The sequence below is a fragment of the Schistocerca cancellata genome, chromosome 1 (assembly GCF_023864275.1).
Source record: "Schistocerca cancellata isolate TAMUIC-IGC-003103 chromosome 1, iqSchCanc2.1, whole genome shotgun sequence".
In the NCBI taxonomy this organism is placed as follows: Eukaryota; Metazoa; Arthropoda; class Insecta; order Orthoptera; family Acrididae; genus Schistocerca; species Schistocerca cancellata.
Window position 1 is genome coordinate 771739830 of NC_064626.1, and position 13088 is coordinate 771752917.

Consider the following 13088-nt stretch of genomic DNA (forward strand, 5'->3'; position numbering starts at 1 on the left):
TTCAAGCTCTGACCGCCAGAGAGGTCTATGTATTGCACAATAACATCTATGAAACAGTAGAGCAGAGTTACTGTTACGTACCGACAGCCTCACAGATCACGAAACTGCACCACGAGAAAATAATGAGAGTCAAAACCTACTGGTACTTTTAAGTACCGTCAGGCAACAAAGGGTCAATTCCCATCGTGTGGCCACAATCAAGTTGGAAACCTTTTCATATGAATCATCTGAGTACAAATGGCAGCTCCACCAATTCACTACCCTTTTATACCTTGTCTACATGATACTATCACCATCTGTATATGTGCATAGCGCTATCCCGTGACTTGTATCACCTCAGTGTAATTGTAGTGACAACCAATTTCATATGTTGTTCTGGCAGCAATAGGTAGTGGTACATAACCTTTATTCAGGACATTTCATCATATATGGCAATAGGAAGATACTTCCATTACTTTCCATTTCTGAGATTGAATCATAAGGGAAGCTGTTCACAGTCGTACAATTGAACATCTAATTAACATAAATACCATACTGGTTTTCAATTCAAAATAATGTGGAACCAAGCATACTGTGCAATGTCATACCAGTGGACTGTGGAAAGCAGTTGTCAAAAATTTATGTTTTGGCAGTCAGATATATGATCAAAGAGAGATATTGAAAGAAGTGAGCAGATGTGTGAAAATCCTTTGATTATATTAACACTGTGTTCCAGGTAATGGCTGTATTATACATCTTTTAACCAGTGTCCATAGGGAATCGATTCACTGTCTTTTTTTTTAAAAAAGAAAAAAAGAGAAATAACTGTAAAAAAAAACAACCAGAAAACTAGAACCTTATTTCACACAATAATGATTTTTGTCAATGTGATTTTGTGATTCAAGTGAAACATAGAAGGAAGTTTGTAAACAAAAGTTTGAATAGAAAGTAGAGGACTTCAATTGTGATACTTTGAGGCTGTGGGTTAAGATGGGCACAGGTGGCTCAGATAGGATGAAAATGTATTTCCAGTAACAATGAATTCAGTCTACCAAGAATTGTAGACAAATTAGAGAGAGGTACAGAGTGAGATGACTCACTGACAAAGAAATTGGGCTTGCTTTCAGGAAAATGGCATTTCAGATCCCTATCCACATTTAGGTTGTAGTTCCAAACAGCTTTTCTATGTTATTAAACCCCATCTTAATACATGCACATAAAGTTTTTATGCAGTCTGTAAGTACCAGTCAACAGGTGCTAATATGAGTACTAAAAGTTGTTTTCAAAATAGTGAGTCTGCTTTCTGTGCCATTCATGATCTTATCAACTTTCAAACCAGTTTTCCTCATTATGTTAAACAATACTGTAGTTTGCCTTTCATCTGTTGCAGGTATAATTCTGATTTCCTAAAGGCTGTCACTTACCGTACTAACACACTGTATGGAGCCTTTGCACTGCAGGCAACCCGTGTTGTGTATGTACATGGTTCAATAGACCCTTGGCATGCACTGGGAATTACACACACTTTACTATCAGATTCTCCTGCCATCTTTATACAAGGTTTGTCACTTTTACTTGGATTCTTATGATGTGTATCTGCATATTACAGTGTATCTTGTATGTTTTGAAATAGGAAGAGTTAAATTGTTTTCTGATGTTCTTTACTGTATCTACTTGATATTATCATTTTTAATACTTCCACAAGATATGAAAATTAATGACTTTATATGGAGGAATTACACATTTTACTAACACTGGTTGTTGAGTGGTAAAAGAGATGTGAGTAGTGAACTGAATGCAAATTCCTGCTATTATCACAACTAAAACCCTGAGTTATCTGTTTTCCTGTGAACTGCAGAGCGAACAGAACTTCCAACTTTTTAGAAAATTTATATTATTTAATTGTGTACTAATTTGTATTAAAGGCAAATATTGCTTTTGACCTACGTAAGTACAACATATAGGTCTGTTTGTAGAAGTTCGTAACAAGGCTTCTGATCACAAATGAAGAATGATAAAACAGAGCTACTAGTTGCCAGTAATTAAATTCTTCTGTGTCTTGAATGCCTTGTCAGTATGTAAAATTTTAACGCATTTGGCTACATTGCAAGTGACCTCCTTCATGGTGTTGCCTTTGATAGCATTTGCAATTTGCGCATGAGATAGTGTCTGAAATATCAGCAGTTTTACTGCTGACAATGCTGTCAGAGACCTAGAAGAATTGAAACTTCCTGGCAGATTAAAACTGTGTGCCGAACCGAGACTCTAACTCAGGACCTTTCTTTCTTTCAGGAGTGCTAGTTCTGTAAGGTTTGCAGAAGAGCTTCTGTTAAGTTTGGAAGGTAGGAGACGAGGTACTGGCAGAAGTAGAGCTGTGAGGACGGGGTGTGAGTCGTGCTTGGGTAGCTCAGTTGGTAGAGCACTTGCCCGCGAAAGGCATAGTTCCCGAGTTCGGGTCTCGGTCCAGCACACAGTTTTAATCTGCCAGGAAGTTTCATATCAGCGCACACTCCGCTGCAGAGTGAAAATCTCATTCTGGAACCTGGAAGAATTCATTGAGTGTGGCAATGACCACAGAAGCCAACACTCACATGAGCTACTTATTTGTTGCTGTGGTGTAGTTTTGGCTATTCAAAGAAATGGTCATTGTCACTTTGCGCTATCCTATTTTTTTTTTTTTTTTTTTTTTTTTTTTTTTTTTTTTTTTTTTTTTTTTTTTTCATTAGTTTTCACGTCCCTCTTGTCCCTCCAGCACTCTTATTAAAGCTAATACTGCAGTTGCATTGTCTCCAGTCTTCAGAGGTTAGCAACTATAAACATTTGAAACTTTTCGGTAGACGTGCCCATTAGTGGATTGTAATTTATGCTTTTCATCTAGTTATTGTGCTAAGGACATGACCTGCTCAGTCTATGATGGTTTTAACAAATCTTACAGAAACTCCTTTCTGCCGCTGAGTTTATAAAGAATACAGCATGTTGACAGCTAAGATTTCAATGATATATTTAGAATTATATTTGTACAGCAATATGTCTATATAACTCTTTTTTAACTTTCAACATTTTCTGCAACTCCTGTAGTTGCCTATCCAAGATCTGTACAAGAAGGAGATCACACCACCAGTTTTCTCCATATGCTTGTAGCACAACATTCTGTGGCTATTATTTATTTGGCCAAATATCATACAGTAGCGTTCTTAAAAATCAAACAACGGAAAATCCAGGATGGAATGCAACAATATCATGAAAAGGAAAGATGCTACTCACCATGTAGCAGAGATGCTGATTCGCAAATAGGCACAACAAAGAGACTGTAACAAATACGCTTTCAACCAACAAGGCCTTTGTCGAAAATAGATGACACACACACACACACACACACACACACACACACACACACACACACACACACGAATGCAGTCTCTGGCAGCTGAAGCTACACTGTGTGCAACAGCAGCAGCAGCAGCAGCAGCAGCAGTGCATGATGGGAGTGGCAATTGGGTAGGGGCAAGGAGGAGGCTGGGGCAGGGAGGGGGAGGGATACTAGGATAGGTGTGGGGGACAGTGAAGTGCTGCTGGAGAGCACACACGGATGAAGTGGAGAGCAGCTAGGTGCAGTCGGGAGATTAGACGGAGGGCAGGGGAGAGGTGGGGGGAGGGGGTAGCGGAAAACGAGAGAAGTTACAAGATCGGGTGTGTTAGGGGAATGACGGCTGTGTAGTGCTGGATTGGGAATGGGGAAGGGGCTGGATGGGTGAGGACAATGACTAATGAAGGTTGAGGCCAGGAGGATTATGGGAATATAGAATATATTGCAGGGATTGTTCCCATCTGATCAGTTCAGAAAAGCTGGTGTTGGTGAGAAGGAGCCATGTGACACAGGCTGTGAAGCAGTCATTGAAATGAAATGAAGGATGTCGTTTGGGCAGTGTAATCAGTGCCCTGGTGGTCCTCTTCTTTCTTGGCCACTGTTTATCGGTGGCCATTCATACAGACAGACAGGCTTGTGGTTGTCAGGCCCACATAGAATGCAGCACAGTGGTTGCAGCTTAGCTTGTCGATTACGTGACTGGTTTCACAGGTAGAGATAGGTGATGATTGTGACTGTACTGGAGTAAGTGGTGGTGGGAGGATGTATGGGACAGGTCTTGCATCTACAATGCAAGACCTCTACCTACCCCATCTCCACCTTGTCCCTGCACGCTCCCCAGAAGCACTTCACTGTCCCCCACCTTTACCCTACTACCCCTCTCCCTCCCTGTCCCAGCCTCCTCCTTAGCCCCGCCCAGCTGCCACTTCCATAGTGCACTGCTGCTGCTGCTCCCATCTATGATGCAAGCTCTGTTTCATACATCCTCCCACCACCATCTACTCCAGTCTGTTCACAAGCATCACCTATCTCATCAAAGGCAAGGCTACCTGTGAAAACAGTCACGTAATCGACAAACAATGCTGCAACCACTGTGCTGCAGTCTGTGTGGTCATGACAACCAACAAGCTGTCCATCTGCATGAATGGCCACTGGCAGACTGAGGCCAAGAAACAAGTGGATCACCCAATTACTGAGCATGCTGCCCAACATGAAATCCTTCATTTCAGTAACTGCTTCACAGCCTGTGCCATATGGATCCTTTCCACCAACACCAGCTTTTCTGAACTGTACAGATGAGAACTCTTCTTGCAATATATACTACGTTCCCGTAACCCTCCTGACCTAATCCTTCGTTAATCGTTGTCCTCACTGGAGCCTCTTCCCTGTTCCCATTCCAGCACTACATGGCCCTCATTCCACCAATGCACCCAGTCTTTTTACTTTTCTCCTTTTCCTCTACCCCCACCCCCCTAGCTTACCTCACCCCTACCCTCCGCCTAACCTCCCGACTGCTCCTATTTGCCCTACCCTTTCTTCACCTCGTTCCTGCGCACTCCTCAGCAGCACTTCACTGTCCCCCATCCCTACCCTGTTACCTCTACCCCTACCCCTCCCCGCCCCAGCCTTCTCCTTACTCCCACCCAGTTGCCACTCTCTTCATGCACTGCTGCTGCTCGCAGTGTGGGTTCAGCTGCCAGAGACTGCAGGTGTGTGTGTGTGTGTGTGTGTGTGTGTGTGTGTGTGTGTGTGTGTGTTCTATTTTCGACAAAGGCCTTGTGGAGAAAAAGCTTATTTGTGACAGTCTATTTGTTGTGTCTATATGCAACTCAGCATCTCTGCTATATGTTCTCATAATAAAGTACTTTTGTTCTTTGTTGTGCACGAAACTCATAAGTAATTTTTACAAATAAATTGCTTCCTCTCTGAATTTTGTCTTTTCCTGCATGATACATGTATGAACAATTTTTTTCTGACTGCAGAATTATTATCATAGTTCTTGTTGTACTGTTTATTACAGATAACATAAGGAGTCCCTAGTTTATATTTCAGCTTGTTTGAACATTTTCCAATGTGAACAAGGTTGTGTAATAACTGAAAATGGGAAAAAATATATGAGGCAGTCAGTATTCAAATTTCAGCACCAGCTAGCTTTGCACACGATTTTCTGCCCTTGATATGGACATCAGTCAGATATTTCAAATGAGTAGTTGCAGTTGATGTCTACTATATATTTGGAATTGCTTCTTTATTCAGTTGTATGTTGTGTACACAAAACAAAACAAAAGAGTGGGAGTGTAATATTTCCTTCCTCAAAACTGTAAACATTTTTTTCAAAAATAATCTTTGCTTGTTTCCTTCTTTTGGTTCTGCATCTACATGACTACTCCACAATGCACAGTTAAGTGCATGGCAGAGGATTCATTGAACCACCTTCGAGCTATTTCTTTACAATCCCACTCTGGAACAACATACAGGAAAAACAAACACTTAAATATTTGTGTGTGAGCTCTAATTTCTCTTATTTTATTAAAATGACCCTTTCTCCCTATGTTGGTGGGTGCCAACAAAATATTTTCACATTTGGAGGAGAGAGCTGGTAATTGAAATTTCTTGAGAAGGTCATGCTTCAATGGAAAATGCTTTTGTTTTAATTATTGCCACCCCAATTCGCGTATCATATCTGTGGCACACTCTCCCCTATTTCGTGATAGTACAAAATGAGCTGCCATTGTTTGAACTTTTCCGATATCCTTAGAGTCGATGCTATCTGATACAGATCCCACCCGATCCAGCAATACTCCGGAAGAGGACGGTCAACCATATAGGCAGTCTCTTTAGCAGATCTGTTGCATTTTCTAAGCTTCCTACAAATAAATAGTAGTCTTTGGTTTGCTATCTCCCCCCCCCCCCCCCCCCCCCCCACACACACACACACACACACACACACACACACATTGGGTGTGAGATCATTCTAGTTTGTTATTTGTAATTGCAATCCCTAAGTATTTGTTTGAGCTGATGGCCTTTAGATTTGTGTGATTTATCATGTGTTAACCACAATTTAATGGATTCCATTTAGTACTTAAGTTAATCACTAGATGATTTGCATTATTTATAGTCAATTTGCCACTTTCTGCATCATACAGATGTTTTGTCTAAATCATTTTGCAATTTGTTATGATCACCTGCTGACTTTACAAGATGGTAAATGACAGCATAAGAGGGTTGCTCAGATTGTCTCCCAAAGTATTTATATATGAGGAACAGGAGGGGGCCTATACCATTCCCTTGACGGACACCAGATATTGTGTCTATTTTACTAGATTACTTTAGGTCATTTACTATGAACTGTGTCCTTTTCTGATAGGAAATCATGAAATCAGCTGAACAGTTGAGATGCTACTCTGTAGGCATGCAGCTTGATCCGAAGTTGCTTCTGAGAAACTGTATCAAAAGCCGTCTGGAAATCTTAAGATAATCAATCAATTCGACTTACACTGCAATAGCACTCATTATCTTGTGTGAATCACGAGCAAATTGTGTTTCACAAGAATGACATTTTCTGAATCCACCTTGGCTATTTCTCAGTAGACTATTTTCATTGAGGTAATTCATAATGTTTAAACACAATATGTATTCCAGAACCCTGCTGCAAATAGATATTAATGATATGGGTCTGTAATTCAGCGGATTACTCCTATTTTCTTTCTTGGTTGTTGGCGTGACCTGTGCAACTTGCTACTCTTTAGATGCGGGTGTTTCGATGAGCAAACGGTTGTGTTTGATTGCTAAGGATGGAGCTTTTGTATCAGTATACTCTGAAAGTATCCTAAATGGTAAACAAACTGGACCAGTGTTAACCTTATCCTTCATTTCAAAATAAGAAAAGAAAATAATGAATGACACACAAAGAAAAGCAAAGTGGACTGCATAAAACATTTTATAAGGGCTACTGGGCAGATGCTTGCTGAGATTGGCACCTTTGTAAATACGGTTGTTGAGGCCCGACTCATACAGGTATCTTATGCACCCGTAGTTCAAAACAACTTGCACCTAAAACTGACGCATTTTAGTGTCCACAATTTCTCATAGTACAAACTTTAACTAGCAGACAAATGTACGCATTTCTCTGTTATAACAAGGAGAGGTCCCAATCAATGAGATTGATTTTTGAAACCAAATTTATGGAGATGTGTGTTCAGATCCCAGATATCCCACCCTGCAACCCATTACCCTGGTGGGCCCTCATTTGCAAGTAACTGACGAAAAAATATATTATAATTTTGCATCAGGCTCAATAATGTTAAAAAAAAGTTGGATTACATTGATTGGTTGTGTCGTGTAGCGGATAGGATAATAGTTTCACACACAGGAGGTTGTGGTTATGGCTTTGAACCTAGTCAGGAGCAGTTAATTTGATTATTTTTAAATCTTTATCAAAATAACTTTAATGATTATTTTTGTTCTATTATTTGGTTTAAATGTATTTTTTTATTTCTACTCCTTTCTGACATCATTTTATTCACCTTATCAACTTTTTCATTTGTTATCTTTTTCTTTACATCATTCTTTTTCCGATCGAAATTTTTGTGAATATGAATTTAATCATATTTATCCATTATAATATTCAGTTATTTGAAAATTCTGATTTATCGACTAAAAAACAACAGATGAAATAATCTATTTATTTTGACTGTGTGATAGTGTAAAAAATGTATTTTTCATTACCAGATATCCAATTTTGCACATTAATCATCGTACAAACATAGCCTAAATACCTGTTGCATTATGGACAGAATAATGCAGATGAAGATTTAAGTAAAAGAAGGGTTTATAAGTAAAATGAAATTCAAGCAAAATAAGAAGTAGAGATAATAAATGCAGTATGTAGAGATAAAAAACAGGGTGATAAAAGAAATTTAATCAAAATGAATACATAAAGTTAATTAAAAGCACAAGAACAAAGATTTAGAGTGGAAGAACAACAGTAGGAAGAGAAATGAGAGAAAATGAAGATGTTGATACTATGATTAAAATTATGTGACAAAAAAATGGAAATAAAAATTACATTTAAATCAGTTACCTGAATAAAAATGATGATCAAAGTAACTTCAGTAAGATTTTAAAAAAAACTTACTGCATGTGAAGCTATTATATTGAGCATTACACCACACAGCCGCATTATGTAGCACAAATTTTTAATGCTATTGAGTGCCACACAAAATTATGATTTTTTTTTTCATCAGTTACTCGGAAACGAGGGCCCACTAGGGTGAATTGGCGCAGTGTGTAATGCCTGAGATCTTAACCAATATAATTGTATAGATGGTTTTTAAAAAGTCAATCCCACCACTGCAGACATCTCCTTGTAAAATGTTAAGCCCTACGTTGACATATGTGCCATGTATCTTATGTAGACCATTCAACTGCCCATTTTTTGATGTGGGACAAGTGTGCAATTACCAACCACACTAGTATGTTGTGTGCACTCTTTATTTTGGGCACACATTCTTAACAGATTTTCTTTCCAAATTGTGCTTTGGTAAGTGTTGTGCAACACTAGTAACTGAAAATTGGTTACTGTTTCGATACCTGTATGCAGAAAATAAAGTTGTTTCAAACTATCTGTGGCACAATATTTCAGCTGGACACAGTTTGCTGTGGTACAACATTTATTGCATAAATTCACTTTTTACATTTTGAGGCAGAATTTGCACATCTAAATTTTTCAGGTTCCTACTTATTGCTTCCGTTATATACACATGATATTGCCATGAAAAAACATATCTAAACTTAAGTCATTATTTAAAGTTTATATCTGCTTCTAGTTTTTTGGGGTGATCAAATTAATTTTAACAAGGATCATTTTTAATTTTTCTCCAGTAATATATTAAATAAACTTCAAAAAAGATGTAATTTTCATAGCGTTTTCTAAAGTGAGTAACCAGATGAGACTTTCACTGCTAAAATTATCGTCTGATCTTTAAGGAAGGTCAAATATTCATTTTGAGTGTTATTGGAGATTCTGTGTCAAGAAATTGAGGAGGAGAAGGTTAGGGGAAAAATGTCCAAAGACTGAGGAGACAGTGAAGAAAATGCTAGTCCAGTTAGGGCACTTGTTAATCATAGACTAGAGCTAATTCTCATTTTTGCTATGTCTCCAACCGTCTAGATCCTTTCTTTTCCTTTTTCCTCTTATTTCTTAAAAGAAGGAATGAACAATTTTTGAAAACTTCAAACTGTGCCAGCCTTATTTGTGCAGTATGCACATAATATTGCATATTACTTCAAAGTGTAGAAATTGCTTGTTTATCTACCTACCACATAAGCAGTCTCTCTAGATTTACTTTAATAGATTTTGCTGTCATTCTCATGTGCAAAATGTCATTGCAGGAACTGCACATTGTGCAAATATGTACCCCAGTGCCCCAAATGATCCTCCGCAGCTTATAGCAGCAAGGAAGAAGGTTGGAAATCTCATAGGCAAGTGGCTGCTGCAGTAGGATTGAGTAACTGGTCGAAGAACATTTGGTAAATGGCTTCTGGTTGTACATAATTCTTGTGGAGCATCTGCAGTAAAAGTGAATGCTTAGACTATGGATGAAAAAGCTTTTGTAATTATTTTGGCAAACTTTTTTTTCTGGAGAATTAGACTGCACAGATTCTTGGTGCATGAAATTCATTGTCCATTGCCTGCATGCTCTCTGTTACTTGTCTGCAAAGACACAGCTGTGATATTTTGATATTTGAAGTCAATAAATAATCTGCATGTTCTTTTAAGCCAAAGATAATTTCCTCAGTTTCCATTAATGGAAAGAATGAAATAATATACTATGAATCACTGAAAAAAAAAAATTGGTGTTAAACTACCAGATGCGGGTTGTGACAGTGATTTACGTATGTATATGGATTCATATTAAAGTAATAAGAAAAACTATAATTATTTAAGTTTTATTGTTCCCTGCCCCCACCTCCCCAGGTCTCTCTCTCTCTCTCTCTCTCTCTCTCTCTCTCTCTCTCTCCCCCCCCCCTCCCTGTGTGGGTGTGCGGTGTGTGTGTGTGTGGGGGGGGGGGGGGGGGGGGGGGGTGTTGGCATACACTTGTGCTTCTAATAAGTACTCATTTATTTTAATATTTGACTATTTTATACATAATTCTATTTGAATTCATGAGAGATACAAATAATTTATAATAAAGTTTTGACAGTTAAGATGATAAATACAACTACCAACAGGATTAAGTATTTTTGAAAGAACTATTTTCACTTAGTAATGCTTTATGGTCTGTATCATACCAGTGGATTATAATGTACAAGAAACAATTGAATACTGTACAATAAAGTAAAAAAAAATCTTTAAAATGATGCTTTGTGTTCATTTTGTTTGTTGGTGCTTAAAAAGGAAGACTTAAGTTTTGACCATAGAATAATTACGGTAAAAAAGTTTGTGGAAACCAGATTTTCAGAGATCATTAAAAATATTTGGTTCACAGCACATAAGAAAAGATCGTAGATGAACAAATGGTATGTACTAGTATATTTTGTGCTCATATTTCAACAGTTTATGAAACCAGTCCTCATTTGAAGCTACATCAGTAATGTATTGATTGAAACCATAAAGTTACACAAAATGGAATGAACTACATGAATTGCACTGGATCATCTTATAAAGACCTGGTAATATATTTCAGCATATAAACACTTGATACAGTATATTTATAGTATGGATCTTGTAACAGGCATTGATAAATCACAAGTGGTCAATCTTTTAATAGTAGTCTCATACCAGCTTCTCTACAAACCATATTAGCCATAAAGCTGCATCCATAAAAACAACTCATGGGAAACAGTTATGAGTCTCGTCGGCCATTCCTTAATTTTTAGTTATGAACTAGTTGTAAACATTACAAGGAAAGGCCAAGGGAATCATTAATAGAAAAAGTTTTGTATCATTGTACTATAGGAAATTGATATCCAGTTGAGTTTACTTTTGGTTAATATGCACACAGATTTTGGATGGCACATTGTCATAGCTAACAGTAATAGCATCTGAGTTACATTTAACAATAATACTGTGTCGTATTCTTTCCTATTGTGAAGTGTACTTAATTCTGCATTGTCTGTGTGATGCTTAAATGACAGTAGAAAGTGGTTTCACAAGGGGGGAGATGCTAATTAAGATAGCACTGTGATCCATAATAGTATTTTAAGAATAATACAAAATGTGTTTGTGGTACTAACTTAATGTTACCAAAAGTGAGTTTTCTGCACACAGTGCGTTAAATGCAGTCTGAAAGGAAATATGGTGTGTTATCAGTACTGCTACTTGTGTTCCCAAAATTATAAGGAGCACAATGTACACACATTTCCAGGTATATTCTATAAATTAACTCAGTTTCATAAGAAGACTATACTGACACAAGAAGAGTTCATCGTAATTGTCAAAATTATTTCTGTTGGTAAAAGTAATGTTACATTTTATATGCTGTTAGCTCTGGCACATAAATAAAGTTTTGGGTACAAATTCATTTTGCATGCAGAAATGGCAAAGACAAAAAACATATTCACTTAGAGGAGAAAGCTCAAGGCTTCATATTGTTACATAGTTTCTGCCTTGGTGTAGGATTTGTGTGATCAAGAACAAAACACAGCTGACATGTGTTCGTGAACATATCACATTTTACAGATGAATTATAAAGCAGTACTATACAAGGTAACACAGTCTATTCAGAAGTAAATAACATTTGGATTAATCAACAAAAATAAAATACATTTCTTTCTACCTAGGTCTGGTAAACTTTAAGTCAGGAGTCCTCTGTTTATATACTACGTTTATATTCACTTTTTCACTTGTGCATCTTCACACAGATATAATAGACATCTAAAGGTATTCAGTGATCTCGATAATACTGTACAGTTTCACCAGCTAGCACGTGAGACTCAATATTGTTAAGTTTGACTTAACTTTGTTTATAATACATAAATCAGTTTATTATAATAAAGCAGTTGTGTAGAAGAGAGGACTTTACCAAACACTCCAAATAAATTAATTTTCTCTTGATTTGTGCATTAAGCTTTCTCAGACATAAAACTACCTGTTTGAAAAATATTACTGCGTAACAGTAAATACATGTAGATCAAAAGGTGGAAACCACTCCAGTGGATGTATTTACTTGGAACGTTGTCACTTCAGCTACTGCTGTAGTCAGTTATGTGACTGGGACATAAGAGCAAGTAGCTGATATGAAGATGATTCTCCTCCAGTTCAGCAGAAATGTTTACAGATGCTTATATCAGTGCATCCACACATTTGTAACAGAAGAAAATGGTAAATCTTCTATTGCAAAATATACTGATTGAGCATGGCAGCTAGGAGCTCCACTGAAGAGGCTCCCTGTGCCAGGATGATAGGCTCAGTACCGTGGCCTGTGGTGGTGGTGATGGTGGTGATGTCGTCTCTTCTCAGCAGCTGCAGCAGCTACGGCTGAAGGTTTTGGAGCCACATCAGTTACAACTAGTTCACTGCCATCACGTAGACCTTCCCGGTAACCAGTTGGCTCGTCCAATGTTTCTTTGCGCCTCAGTGGATCGTGCCCAGCTGCTGTTTGATGCAGATTTTCCCACGCTTGGCGATAGTAACGATTGAGCCCACCACGACTCTCTGAGCCTGACGAGTCAAATGATGCTACTGTGTTGCAATCAGGTGAGGCTCTATGTCGATAATGTTTAGTACTGTGGCTC

General features: G+C 37.9%; 2 protein-coding genes across 5 annotated transcripts in view; one reads left to right on the forward strand and one right to left on the reverse strand.

The window, feature by feature from the left end:
• LOC126187041 (putative serine protease K12H4.7) overlaps positions 1 to 10256 on the forward strand; it is a 117530-nt gene extending 107274 nt beyond the window's left edge. For both annotated transcript variants that reach the window (XM_049928262.1, XM_049928263.1), the window contains exons 8-9: positions 1370 to 1539; positions 9743 to 10256. In XM_049928262.1, coding sequence (XP_049784219.1) covers positions 1370 to 1539; positions 9743 to 9852 — 280 coding nt within the window. In that variant the 3' untranslated portion in view covers positions 9853 to 10256. The remainder of the gene's footprint in view (positions 1 to 1369; positions 1540 to 9742) is intronic.
• Positions 10257 to 10434: 178 nt separating this feature from the next.
• LOC126187067 (uncharacterized) overlaps positions 10435 to 13088 on the reverse strand; it is a 255499-nt gene continuing 252845 nt past the window's right edge. For 2 of the 3 annotated variants that reach the window (XM_049928264.1, XM_049928266.1), the window contains one exon: positions 10435 to 13088. In XM_049928264.1, the coding sequence (XP_049784221.1) occupies positions 12761 to 13088 (328 nt within the window). In that variant the 3' untranslated portion in view covers positions 10435 to 12760. The other variant, XM_049928265.1, reaches the window with a different exon arrangement.